Source organism: Calliopsis andreniformis, chromosome 9 (assembly GCF_051401765.1).
Source record: "Calliopsis andreniformis isolate RMS-2024a chromosome 9, iyCalAndr_principal, whole genome shotgun sequence".
Lineage (NCBI taxonomy): Eukaryota > Metazoa > Arthropoda > Insecta > Hymenoptera > Andrenidae > Calliopsis > Calliopsis andreniformis.
In genome coordinates this window covers 13,703,856-13,718,667 of record NC_135070.1, presented here as the reverse complement: position 1 = coordinate 13,718,667, position 14,812 = coordinate 13,703,856, and the positions used below count along the sequence as shown (strand labels likewise).

The 14,812-nt window shown below is 41.3% G+C and overlaps 2 protein-coding genes across 2 annotated transcripts in view; both read right to left on the bottom strand.

Moving 5' to 3' along the window:
- The window catches only part of Sifr (SIFamide receptor), a 44,677-nt gene that overhangs the window by 4,368 nt on the left and 25,497 nt on the right, over nucleotides 1-14,812 (bottom strand). Inside the window, exon 2 of the mRNA XM_076384511.1 lies at nucleotides 8,559-8,658. Coding sequence (XP_076240626.1) covers nucleotides 8,559-8,658 — 100 coding nt within the window. The remainder of the gene's footprint in view (nucleotides 1-8,558; nucleotides 8,659-14,812) is intronic.
- Nucleotides 889-3,076, bottom strand: LOC143183096 (uncharacterized). The gene is given in 3 exon segments (XM_076384513.1): nucleotides 889-1,420; nucleotides 2,934-2,959; nucleotides 2,962-3,076. Coding segments are annotated over 3 exon segments (399 nt in total). The 3' UTR covers nucleotides 889-1,162.

Sequence of the window (14,812 nt, the reverse complement as noted above, 5' to 3'; positions counted from 1 at the left end):
GCTAGCCAAACCATTTTGTACCGATTCGAAAGAAATTTGTATAAATAAAGCTTGCAGCAAATGCAGCAACTGCAGTAGAACAAAGCTATGTTCCTCTTTTACTGGCTAATTTCACCCACGAGCTTACCGCGCTGCCTTTTATGTCAGTTATAAAATCCACGAGGCAGTTGGCAGCGTTCGAGGAAGCTCGAGCGACCGTTTCCGTGCTTGTGTTAGCGTCTGCTACAGATAGGACACGAGACTGATGTCAGCGATTCGCTCAGACTGAGAGCATCTCGAGAAGAAGTGGATTCCTTTCGATGGAGATAGATTGGGACGATCGTAAAACTAAGGGAATACATTTGAAGGCTGGATTCATGCATAAGGGAGAAAGTATGTTCGAGCTGCGTCGTTTACTCGAAGCGACAGCCTTTCTGTCTGCGTGGGCTCTTGCTCAGAACCACGGAGAATCGTTACACGTGTCTCCCAGTCTTCTGTATCCTAAGCAGACTAGTGAGGGAGATTGACGTGATCGAAATGTAACTTCGGTCGTTTGCGTTCCACTCTATTAGTTAAGATTCGCTGAAGGAATCTTCAAAAGAGGCACGATGCCAAGCGTCGAGGAAAGTATTTTGAAGTTCTTGAAGTTTTCGAAGTTTCCAAAGGTCAAGCTCATCGCGGAGACTATCTTAGGGGATCTAAAGTCGAAGGCGTAGTCTAAGTGAGTGAGGAGACAGTAGACATACTTTTAAATTAAAATTTTATTAAAATTCCGTATGACCAAAAGGGAGGAGTCCTGGATGACTGGTGATTGAGATGCGAATGTCCGAATTGCGTTGATGATCATAGGGTCGCGGAATGCACGAAAAGGAAAGAGACTAGCCGATTCGGACGCGACCATCCTGGTCTCCAGATCGCGTCGTGGATGTTTGTCGAATATCCCCGCCTCGCTTTCGGCAACGATCACGTGGAATCCGATGTCTCGAACGTCATCTTGATGGAGATGTCTTGGAGGGACTGTGGTTTCCTCTTCTTCTTGTTTTTCGTTCGTCGAGCTATGGTCTTTCCTTCGTTTTTACGGGGGCGATTTACGAGGAAGAGGGGGGGTGGGTGGAGGGGTTGTATTTTTCTATGGGGCTGTCTCGTCGTGACTTGGTTGTTGTAAGATAAAATCGTTTGTCATTTAATGCAAACCATGATGAGAGACGGCGAGGAGGGGCAGGGGAGCGGCGGTCAAGATTTGCTTGGAGACGACTGGGGCAGAGTGGACGACGGGAGCGATGGGCGCGACAGCAACAGCAGCATGGGCGACTGGCAGAGCTACGGCATGGCTGGCAACCAGAGGAGCGGTGATTGGGCCAAGTCCATGACCACCAACCTCGATACCCGTGAGACCACCGGGAGCAGCAACAGCGACGGCCACGAGGGCGGCGAAGACAGCCTGTGGGAACATTATCACGTGCAACTTAGCGCTATGCCTTCAACCCTCTCCCTCTCTTATCTTCTTTCCAGTTAATCGCCCTAGCATTGTCTCCTAACGTATTGTCTCTACACCTCCTGTCGTTCGAGGAACCAGTGGCAACTAGTCTGAAGGGAAGTAGTAAAGCTTTCTCGCGGAAATCGCGATCTTCAGGGGATTAGTGTCGCATAGATCAGACAAATGGGAATCACTTTTGAAGTACAGATCTTGGGGTTCTTGAATCATTGGAAAGACAGTATATATGTAGGTACTACCGAAGAGGCAAGGATCCAAGTGAACCATGCCGCGATGAAAGCGTCGACCTTTCTAGGAATGAGTAAACAATGAGCACGACCGATTGACAGTCACGGATCGCTATCAAAGAGCACGTTCCCCCAGTCGAGAGACGTCAGACGAGTGAACGTGCTTGCACACTTATCAGACGCTCCGTCCCACAAGAAACCAACACTCGTGTAATATAGTCGCGTGTCGGAAGGTGTGAAGCAGGCGGCGTTGATGCAAGAATAAGTCGACACACGGCATGGGAAAACGCGAGATCGAGGTACGCGAAGGAATAAGGGGAGAGAGCGAAGGAGCAAAGTGTTCGAGCTGCATTCCACTTTGCCCGACTGCGTTAGCCGTTTGACTCGACTGGTCGGCCACCGTTGGCTAACAATGTGCATGCTCCAGTGGTTTCGCTCGTTCGTATTTTTCTGACCGAATGGAAACACACGGTGTCCATTCCGGTGAACGTGAGGGGATCCGTGCACACGCGTTTCACGCGAAACGAAAAGGTCGCTGCGCGACTAGAGAGCCGCGATAACAGTGTCCACGAGGAGAGAGAAATCCTTCGCGAGAACCGACGACGCTTCATCGATCGAAGGAAACGAAGCTAATCGAGGCGAAGGAATTTTCCCGGAGAAGCATTCAGGCTATCCGTTCCAATGATTTGCGCGTCTCTATTCTAGATTCGTCTGCACGTGGGGAGGTCTGGGGAACCGAGTCGATACGAACTGTTAGTCGATACACGGGAAATCTATATCGTCATACGAGCTATGGAACAGGTTAGTGATAAATTACAGGTTTCAGACAACAGATAAGAACGAAAAGAGCAACGTAAACCGTGCAGGGTAGTACAAGTTCATAAAAGTAGAGTTCATAAGACTGTAGATCGTTAAACGAATGACTGTAGGCGAGAATGAAACGATCTTAGAAAGAATGTCGAAGTAACTCAAGAGCAGACGAAGCTTGTAGGATTCTTTTCTTTTTTCAGAACTGAACGTATTAGACGGAGCTATGAACTTAATTCCACATGAATGGTTAGAACAATCGATAGACTACTTGTTGGCGCAGTTTGCGTGCCAGTAACAGTCTCGTTAAAGATTATCTGTGTCTGGTCAGGAGTTACGATGGAAATGTTCGAGTCTCTATCGAGATTAGAGAAACGGTCAGATCGTAAGAAGCGTAATAGATAAGTAATGTGAATTCTTCTTACCAACTTGAACATGTTGATTGGTTGAGTTGCTTGTTTACTTGTCGAAAGTAAGTAAGCTTATGCTGGATGCTCTACGCGGCAGTCCTTTTATACAAAAGCCGATTTTAAAAAATCGCTATAATTTTGATCACGTGGCCCGCCATTTGACAGTCTGACGTTATGTATCGGCTGGTTGAGTCAGCTTGCCGACGACAGGAGTGGGGCACGGTTCACCCAATGCGTGTTCGGTATCGGTTCGAAACGGGCGATCGTTAGCCAATCGCGCGCTTTCAACCCCTCGCAATCGGTTCCGGGGAATTGGGTTAAGATACGTTATGTGGAAATAGTTCAATCGCCTGCCTACAATACACGGCAACGAGCTGTGTGTGTGGGTGACACACAGCCTGTGTGCTGGGGTAAGTGCGCGTTGCGAGCATGAAAAACAACGGGCAGCGAGGCATACGCTCTAAATGCAAACTCATTTCGTAAAAACGCAACCAAGGTCTTCTTCCGCTGCGACCTTCCTCTTTCGCGATCGTCCAACAGAGCCTTTTAGGTCTTCAGCGTTTGGGATCGTCCCGAATTCCTCAGGATTCTGATGATCCCTCTGCTCCCTACCCTTCGCGAGGAAAGATTAATTAAATTGGTCTTAATCCTCAGGGGAACCATGAAATTCTTTTTTTCCTAATGGATCCTGTTCAATTGAATTTTCGTTCTCAATTTAGAATTTTAGATGAATCTGTATGTAAATTTTTTTTAATTCCTTCTTTCATATGGTGATATTTCAATTTTTTTTCTTAGGTATCGAATTTTATTTAGATGGAAAGTATTTATCTTTGCTTTCGCTAGTATTAGGACTTTGTGGAATTAAAGTTTACGTAATGAAATATGCAGGGTGTAGTTGTCTCTGTAAGCCCGACACGATCCCCACCCCTTCTATTTCGCTCACTTATAATACTTAATTATGTTAGGTAACGCGTTGAAATATTCAGTTTATGAGTGTCAGAGTATCAGAAATACGCGCGATTCATAATTTGATAGAGAAAAACGAATTTCTGTTAATAAAGGCTGAAAAGTCCTAGTCGAAAATAGGTATTTTCGTGGAGACCCGATCGATGTAACAGCTGGGATAAACGCAATTAATAATCTGATTTCGTTAACGTTTCCAACCACCTGAGCGAGACGCTGACTTGGACATAATTCCAGAACAATATCAGCAATTTTCCTTCCCGTTTTAATTACAATTGCGCTAAACGTCAAACGTACCTTATGGGTTTTGTTATTTCGGTTGCTGGGACATATTAGATCTGTGATTCTCCAAAAAATGAGAACTCTAGTTCTACTTCACTACTGATGCGAGGAAAAAGAAAAATTGAAATCAACTTGTTATCAAACTACAGATTCCAAATCTTCATTCACGTTTTTCTAATAAAAGAAATAGTATACATCTCTACTATTTTCAAATTGCTAAAACTGAACGAAATGCGCAACAACAATTATCCCATTATATTTTTTTCATCCCTGACTCTGTTAAGGAGATAAATTTAAGTCCTTAATTAACAACACAGGAGTAATTACAAGTAACTTTAACTACCGTCAGTAATGGAAACGTTACGGTATAGGTGAGTCAGAAGTAAGTGGAGAAAAAACTCAGTTTCTATACCTACAGTCTAACGGGACAAGAAACTTCGATACTTGCATGCAATTACTTAATCACCAGAACGCCCCTTCAAAAATCTAATTCGATCACGATCACTTCAACCTCTGAAATCACTTAACTTGCTGTTATAAGTAATACTTCCTGTGACGAACAAAACACTGTACAATTCAAGGTTTGGTATGACTCAAAAGAAAGTATAGCTCGTTTATTAAGAGATTTTGTAGGTGTGAATTCTCCATCATTTCAAGTGGACGGAATTTTTGCAAGAAAAGTGTGTCGATATATCGATAAGCTGTTGCTTAGTAATATTACCTGAAAATTGATACTCCTTCAAGAATCATGACAAGAAATCAGACTTTCAAATATCCTCTAAAATGTTGTTCTGTCGATACTAATTAGATCCAGAACTTCCTGAATTCCATCATTTCTAGGGTGCTAAATTATTAAATCAACAGTTTGTATCTTTCACCATTGAATCATAGATAGTATTTTTAAATAATTTCTCTAGAATATTTCAGAGAGACTATATGCAGAAGGTGATAAAAAAAATTATGCAAGTGAAAATGACAAAGATAAAATGAATCTCCTTTAGATGAAAGGTACAACATCGTTAAATGTCAACTAGCTCTAATATATTTATGTAATTTACATCACATTCTTGATTCTACGCTCGAACTTTACAAAGTTACGCCATATTAGGAAGTGCAGCGCGTTACGTGCTGTAATCTGGATCATAATCCCCACGAAACGTCAAGACGTGTAACAAGTGCACCATAGTATCGTGTGTCAACCTCACGGAAGTCAGCCGCAACTTTCGGTAGATGAAAAATATGAGTTGACTTGCGGTGACGTTCGCCGATAAAATTATATCCCTCTAGCCGCCAATCAATTAACAAAGGACGCGAAAGATTTTCATTTGACATGTTCTCAATCAAATTTCGAGACAGGAAGAAAATTCCCTACTCGAGAAAGTCCCCTAGTATTCCCCAGTGACTCTATAAAAACTGAATCCAATTATAGGTGTACCAAAATTTGAAATTATACACCAGACTTATTATTTACCATCAATTTAGAAGCAATTTCTCAGGAGTCATGTCCTCCCCTTTAAAGTGGCTAAGCAAAGCCGACGTTCCCAGCAGAAATTATGAAGAGTGTCAAAGTGTTCCTCCGCCAGGACGGCTAAAGAAGCCAGCTTCCGCCAAGCCCTCGCAAAGAAAGTGCTCCAAATTCAATTTCAGTCCCATCATGCGTCAAGCTTCCATAATAACATTTCAAACTTGCATCCTCGGAGGATGTGCTCACACAGATGGAGAAGGCACGCGACAGTTTAGTGGATTTACGTCGAACCGCCGGGTCAGAGGTAACTTTTATCGGAGACGTTCGCGCCAGGGTGGGAGTATCGAAGATGATGTATGTATTTGGCGATGGGGCGGCTCAGGAAAGAATCGTGGGCTAAGAATAATATATCGGTGGGTAAATGTTGATCGAAGGCTGAACCAATTTCGAGACACCGACGCGACGGTCCTCTATGGAGAGCAATTTTATAAGGAGATCGATGACTTCTGAGGATTCTATGAAACTATTCTCTTAACAACAGTTGGGCTGCTTGACACGAAATCGATGGGAAGTCATTTATTAACGATGCCTGTTTCTATCGATAGCAACTGGCGCTTTTATGAAAACATAGATTGTGCCATTTGGAACTGAAGCGTCTTTATTTTGACTTATGACTTTCTGTGTCCACACCTCTGAGTTGATTAGAAGAGACTATAGATTAGTGTTTAATGAGAACTCTTCAGGACAGTGAATAAAGAGAGTAGAAAGCTCTATTCAAAATCAGAGTAATGTGGAAAATGGTGCTACATAGACGGAGAGATTGATGAATGCAATCTGTTGTACTGGGGAGGTTACATGACAATGAAAATGCTGGAGCTATGGAAAGCAGCAATTAAAAGAGAGGTTGAATATTGATGAAAGGAACTAACGTTTATGTAACTTCTCTCACTTTTGTGTTGATTTCTGAGCTTCTTTTGTATTAGTACGTACTACCTGGCATTGCATAGTGCGCAAGACCACAAAGTTTACGAGGTACTCCTTGTGTAGGCTGCAAGGAAAAGGGGTAGAACTGAAGGGTGGTGTGGGTTTCGCAAAATTGAACTTCACAGGTGCGAAAGAAAGTATAGGAACGTTGATTCTCTCCACTGACTGCGTTTTGCGTGAAGCAATCGAACTGGAAAAGTAGCTGTAGAGTCTAAAAAGCAATAACATCCATAAATCTCTTGCGAAAAAAGTGAAACTCGCATAGATTATTGGTATCAGCTACATCACTACTGCGGCATGAGTCACGTGGACTATAAAATAAATAAATAAATTTATATATCCAGCCTCTCCTTATCCGAGACTTTTAACAGAAATCTTACACGCGTGTGTTAGAGTTTGGAGAGGACGATACGTGACCTTATTGGTATTCAGGAGACACTCTCAGAACTCTTGTGCTTTATGAACGACGCTGTTTGACACGCAGAAGTTTCAAGAATCAGACAAAAGATTTTATTTGAATATTGTGTCCCCATCTACGTATAATATTTCTTGACTTTTGGACACAGCTTTAAATCGGCAATAACTGCATTCAAGGTTCGCATCGTTTCTGTTCCAGGTCTCGACTTTTTTAGGAAGTTGGATTCGATTCGTGGGCCTATGTACGTACTTGCTCGTGACTCCCTCACCGCTTTCAAAGGAACAGAATAAAATAGATACATATACAATGTAAATCATCTTTGAAAGAAATTAATTTAGTTGAACAACTGAAACTGAAAATTTGATTATATTTTTCAAGCATTGTTGTCCACCTTCCAGCCTTCTCTGAGCTATGATTGAATACTTCCACGATTTCTCGCATGTTTCTAATGCCATTGACTTTTTTCTGTTATTCGTGACTATACTTTCGAGCGAATGTTATTTTCTTTACACCTTCGTTTCTTTAGCACCTTTTTTCACATCAACGATACAATTTCCTTGAGAGATTGGTCATCGATTCTACGACACAGTGTTCACCTTGCTCTTATTTTGACGTTAATATAGGCATTCATTGGAAAGCAATTAGAACGTCGTGGTAATATAAGGATAGACGAGAAGACGCAGAATAGGTCGTAACGCGGCCCGTAATTGTTAACGACGACCGAATGCATCGCTATGCAGATGAGGAATAAACGTGCCAGTGAGGGATATGCGTTAACGACGTGTCGCAACTCGGCTGTTTGATTTCGCAAGGCGTAGTGGCACATTCGTACGATTTCTTGTTTTCTTTCGCGTCATAGTGAATGCGCTTAGTCATGTCCCCGTAATGAGGTATCTCGAACAGTTCACACGCCACTGATCTCTTAATTATTATTTTGCAGCAAAAGGGAAAAGTAACTAGGTGTCGTACGAGTGAGTTGAGGAAAGTCTTTTGAATTTTCTCAATTCAAATATATGACTGTGGAACAGTTTTTACTTACTAACAAAAAGACTCAAAGAAAGTATCGTCGATTTTCTTATTGCATATTAGTGACACTAATAAGAATATGTCTGATCTTAATTAGCTGTTATTAAACAAATTATACCCATTCGTTATCAAACATACGAAATTAAGTAGACTCAGTTACTTTATCGAACTCCTATTAAAGAGTACAAATATCCTTTTAATTCGAATAACACTTAGTTCTCTCGTATCTAGGAACGTGTAAATATTCGTCCCATTTCCGAACATGTCTCTCGCTGTCCTTTGCGCCTATGAAAGCAAATCTAACGATGTAATTACTAATAAAAGGCAGTAATAAAGTTACATTAGGCTATAGTTAGAATAATTGAAGAAAAAGACTGAAATTATAGGAATGACTGTTAGGGTAAGTGTGCTGGCTCGATTCTAGATAATGGGTCCGGTTTCGTGGCCCGAGTGATTGCGAATAGAGCCATTCTTTGAAAAGTTCAGTGTACATGTAACATACCTGTCTAAGGAAACCGCAACAAGGCTGTAGACAGAGGCCGCCACGGAAACTCCCTGTATATAAGCGACTGCTTTGCACATGAACCACCCCAGGAACCATGCTGAAACACAAGTTCACGGTTTATCGTTCCAACTCCAGTGGCAAAATAGAGTTGTAGTTACTATTCAAGGCGAGATCTTTCGTCAGTGTCTCACGTCGCGTTACATAATAAATTACTGTCCCGACAAAAACGTTCGCTTAAAAACGTAGCAGCCAATTTCTTCTCGCGTGAAATATCATATTAAAGGTATAATTTCCCACTGTGTGTGTCATAAATCTGACCAACCTTATCATAGTACATAAAATTGAATTCTATAACTATTAAGAAAATTGTTTACGACTTCTTGAAAAATATATATTGACATTTTATTACATCCCCCTTAAAACTAATATTTCTTTGGTACTGTCGATAACTTCAGAGATATATTTAATTGATCATTCCAGAGTTATACTTTGTTTTATGTATATAATCTACTGACATAACGCTGCTCATTATTCTGGCATATACATATGTACATATCAAGAATATTAAAATGCGATAATTGGTCATTGCAGCTACTGACTAGTTCCGTGCATATCATTACGCTCAGCTGTAGAATAACGTTTCTTGGCCGAGTGCCCCCTGGAACTAAAGAAACCACTGAAAAACGGTTAAGTTTTCGTGCAGAATTTTCCAACCGTTTTGGCATACGATTAGCTTCGTTATACATCATGCTTCCATCCATTAACATCGTTCGCAGGGATGCATAAACCGTTCTCCACAGAAGCAGTAACACGCCAGTCCCAGCCCATCGAATGCAAATCACGCGAGGTAAAAAGCACTCGCGTGTTTTTCCCTCGCGATACGATTCGCGTAGCAAGTCCTTTCAAGTCCGTATCGAAGCCGATTGTGCGACCTTTTTACCATCGCCGAAAGTTTTGTGTGAAGTGAAGGGTGCGCGCGAGGCCGCATAGAAAGGAGCCTCTCGTCAGCCGTAGATCAACCGTTGCGCGAATAATTATTTATTCTACTGAATACGTAACTAGCCAACGGTCGATAAGCCGCTGCGTGCGTCAAAATCCACTTATGTGGAATAATAATTCGCAGCCCGTGCACTGCGGCTCCAACGTCGTAGAAAGTGTAGATCGCCTATCTCCTGATTATTCGCGGTGGTCAGTCTAATCGTTGCAGGTTTGATGATTCACGACTGACAGGAATATCCCACTGCAGGGGTATACTAGACGTCTCCCTTCAAAGACTACAGGTCAGTCTGATAGGCAAAGGGTTGAAACATTTTTCACTGATTCACAGATATTTCTTCTAGCTTCACCTTAAATGAAATATAGAATTTGTAAATCGAACCTTTAATAAAAGTATCTTTGAAGAAATGGACTCTGAGTGTTTTTCTTGCTGACTTGGTGGTAATTGGAAAATAAGTTGGATGGGATATGTTCTTTTTACTTAAAGAATGTCTCTTTTATTAGTCCCTGTAATGGGACACGATCCCAATCTCACTTCACAGGATATAGCAGGTTGTAACTCGCGCAGTCTACAGATAAATCACGAGCAAAATGAAGTCGCTTCAGAACTTTCGCGAATATCTGCTGCAACGGGACGCTCCCAAACTTTTCCACTGAATAAATCTCCCGTACACGTACGATGATGCTTGAAACGCAAGATGCAGCCAGTTTCGAGGCCATCGAGGTATCGCTTTCGTTCCTTCGCTTCGCCAACAGCTTATGAATTTTCGCTATAGAAGTCCCGCGAAAATGAATTCGTCAGAACGTCACGACAGCTTATTGTAACAGAATTTTAACGAATAGAATCAGGTAAAAAGAGCTGTCGGAATTTTGGAGTCGATTCTATAAGTTACATGATTCACGAGCCGTATAATTTATTTACGTTCTTTGCATGCTACAAGGTACAGAAATTTTTGCGCGCTTCTTAGGTAGTTAAAGTTGAGATATTATCGACCATTAATGTTAAATGGCGTTGTCTAAGGTGTAGCGGCGAGTAATGGAGCGAATTGTAGCCACGGTCAGTTTACGCGCTACAATAAAAAAGGTGATTACAACATAGGCATTAATCCCTGCGCCACTCGCTTCAAATGTTCGACTGTGCTTGCTGAAAGCTGAGGACGGATTGTGAAAGTGGTCTAAGTCTATGATCAAAGCTACCAGTAGATTAATTATACAGACCACTTTGAAATTTGTGAAATGTCAATCAAACATTTCTTAAGATCACTCTAACATTTGCACACGATGACTAGCATCAACTGGTGATTCGATTAAATTATAACATTTACTTGTTAATGATCCGAATGTTCATTTCGTGTCTGGACGTATACCAAATTCTGATTACTCTGCTTCGACACCGAGTAGATAATGCCGCTTGCGGATTAGCCTACGTTCCCTTTGTCCTTCGTTTGCAGTTCGACCCTGCCGAAATCTCGCTGTGCAATTACACGAGCTACCAATCACACGGAAAATCGAAACGATTGTAGCATTAGCCTCAACAATGGGACCAGTTGACAGCAAACGGCGATCGAACGATTATACAGAGGTCGCTTTTCTAAATGGAAAATTAATAGTCTTCCACGTTACACTAAACTTTGAAAAATGGTCTCGCGTGCGGCTACTACCCATGTAAACTAACATTACAATTCCATAAATCTCTTGATCAGTATTCCAGCTCCTCCGATTTTCTTCTTGACTGCAAACGCTGCCATTCTCTTTATCCATGAACACTGCGTCATCTGCAGGCGACTCTGCGCCATCCTACCTCACCGTCCCCGTTTCCAAAATCTCTTCGTAATATTGTATTTCCAATTCATAAGATTCAGATCGAGCGTTGATGCAGTCCTCGCTGACCCATTCCGCCAGCGGCGCAGTAGCTACTCTCCCAGATTAATCGAATGACCGTTTTATTAAGCGAATCGGTAGCCCGTTCCTTCTCGTGTCCATTACAGAAAACAGGAGAAAAGGGGAATGCTATCTCTGGCAGGCGAACGTTAATGAGCCGCGAGCGAAAGGGCAAAGTCACGTTCGCCTTTAAATGTCAAAATTTTCCAATCGCCGTCCAGTCTTGGGAGCACGTACGCGTTCGCGCACACACAATATCGTATTCCTCGGTTCTCGCATATTACTTTCACTGTCTACGCTCTGCTGAACAAGCCGCGCGCTCATGTAACACACGCGTCCTCGCGTGCACACACGCGCAGTGTGTCCCGGACCGCATGAATAAAGAGTGGCCAAAAGGAAACAGGCAGAGAACGGTCTGCAATTGACCAAGAAACCGAATCGACCCACTCCATCATAACTCGACTAGCTTCAATTATGAGTCTACTGCCAGCTAATTGAGGTAAATCCCTGTCCATTTAATGAACGACGAAGCTTGTTTCGCTTTAAGAGAGGGCTTAACGGTAGAGCTTCGAGGATTCACCCCCTAGATCGCGGTTGGAGGGGAAACAGACAACCTTCGGGGATTTCCTTGCCGAAGAGTGATGTTGGCAGACACGTCAATCTTCATATTGATGAAGTGTATACTGGCTTATAAATTTCTTTTTATCCTTAATTCTATGCTGTACGTGGCTTAGAAATTAAAAATTCTTATTTCTTTAGGATTTTTACTTTTTGCTCTCTGAAATATATCCTGGATCCTCCTGTGTCTAAAAATACACTTACGTCGTTGTATATCGTTTCTGCTGTGTACAGAAATTTTAAGATAGGTATTTGAAGAGATGAAAGAATTTTATTTTTATTAAGCTTGTATTATTCAATGAAATCTGTCACACATGTTTTGAGAGGTGCACTTATGCAAAGATTTTTCTACATAGGACACTAAGGAAAGTTGAAGGCTTGTAGGGCATGGTAGGCTTACTCGCTAGGCTGAATAAATAACGCATAAGAGTACAATTTCTATGGAACGTAGTAGTAATCCCGTCTGGTCAGTGGACTGTTCATTGTTATCGACTTTCGCAAGTGGCACTGCATGACTGTGTGGAGGAGATTTTTACGCGGTATTATGTAACACATGCACGAACAGATTTCGTATTTAATAGTGAAACCACGCGGAACCACGGACACTCGTTTGATTTTATTTGTGAGGTGCATTCCAATATTTTCTTATATCTTTTGTCGTTAGAATTTTGTTATAAGATGCGGGAGTGTTTCTTGCAACGTCTATGTATACTCGCAGCGGCAGTAAAAATGGCAACTGCTTTCAATTTTCAGTCTAATAGAGACGGACATGGGAAGTGTTGTAAGTTTTCTTAACATCCGGAATTAATTACGTACGAGATTGAGTCGATTAAGTAATGTCTTATAAAACTGAGACCTGTTATTAAGACAGCTTTGATCGATCTGTGGTATAATTATACACAAAATGAAAATGAACATGCGTCTGTCTATGTAGATAGACATGTGTGTGTTTAGATCGTATTTTCACACATGGAACCATTAACTCCTAATTATTCAATTCCTGGTGATGTTAACTTAATTATCAATGTACTCTTTCAAACAGCCTTTAATTTCTCTTAAATCACTACCAATATTTTCTGCGATACGTAGCTAGAAAAGGGGTATTAGTAATATCGATGTTAATTAATCGACCCGTTTTTTCTTACTGCAAAAAATATTTTATGTTCTCTAATATTCTAATACGATTGGAATATTAGAGTAACAATTTTTAGCGTTCCACTTGTCCTTACGTTCAATTAAGTATCCTTTGTTTATTGCACTTGGCTGACATTTAACTCCAGAAAAAGGTGACAGTAAAACTCAATGCAACACAGAAAAATATCAGTTTATTCCTCCACATTTTGATAAAAATTCTAATTATCCATAAAATGGCAGTAAAAAATACGACCGTTACACACCCACGTCATTACAACCTACGCCGAGTAAAAGTAATGTGCAAATTATGAATCGTTTAAATTATGTAACGGGGCTCTAGCATATTTCAAAACTGAACGCAATATTGTATATTCGAATTCTATGCGTCAATCGTTAAGTTCTACCGATAAAATCGAAATCTAAAGAAAACTAAACTAGTAACCAGTAACCAGACTCTGAAATACATTCAAACTCTAACAGACTATTCCAACTACGAATTCTTAACTCGACTAATTGATACCAGATTCCTCTGCACAGAGGGAAAATGAGTATTGAATATATGAGAGAGATTCGTGGCTACCAAAATACGTAAAACTCTTAAGGAAAGAGCCGACTGAGGAGAGATTGAAAAATTCTCTACCTGAAATATTTGTATATAATCACGAACGACGTGATTAATGATAAAACCTGCCGCGGCGTACAGCAGTAACCGCTAACCGAGCCACGAGATATGTCGCAACGCGGTCCAGGAAAATCAGAGTACACGTGTTCCAAGAGAGCCATGTTATTAAAAACGAGCTATATATTTTTCAGAGACACAGAGAGCTCCCAGGAGTATTTAGCTTAACTTGAATACATACTGGCTCTCGCTCGTATATATGTAAGCACCCACCAACAGCTACTTCCTCAACGAGAGGAAGACTCAGTGCGCGAGCGTGCAGTTAAGATCGCGGACGCTTCATTACAACGTGCTCCATAAGATTGGAGATTCTGGACTCTCTTCTATCCGACAGCCTGGTAAATTTATCGTCGTTTCTATGGGGACTCGTTCAAATGAATTACGACGCGCTGAATCTGTTCTATCGTTACGATTGCCTCCTCCACCGTGCACCAACTTTACTGCCGCTAAAACTCTAATACAGGTTTGGTATATGCGCGCGACCCATGAAATGCAGAACCGCTTGATCCCACGGAACTGACGACGCTTTAAGCAAATCAGTACTCGAGTGGTGATAAGGACATAATTTTACAGGGCTTATGTTAAACTACCTGAGTACCACAGAACACTAAATGCGTGGGACGTTGATGCTATTTAGGATAACAATTCAGGAAATATTCATTATGAATTCGGGAATGTGATTTAAAATTTTTGAGGATTTATTTGGACCTGGGGAAATATAGAATATTTGTGAGTAAAAAGTTACTGTTATTTCGAAATCAATTCACAGGATATTAAAAACTTGTGAGCCTTTTTACAACGCTACAGTGAATTCAATGTTCAATATCGTGGTCGTAGGGTTTAATCGATCCTCAAATCCACGACGTACTAACGTTCGAGTATTTTCTGTAATTTATTGATATTCCACCTACGAAGATATTCCGTTTAATCGCGATAGCTTTTA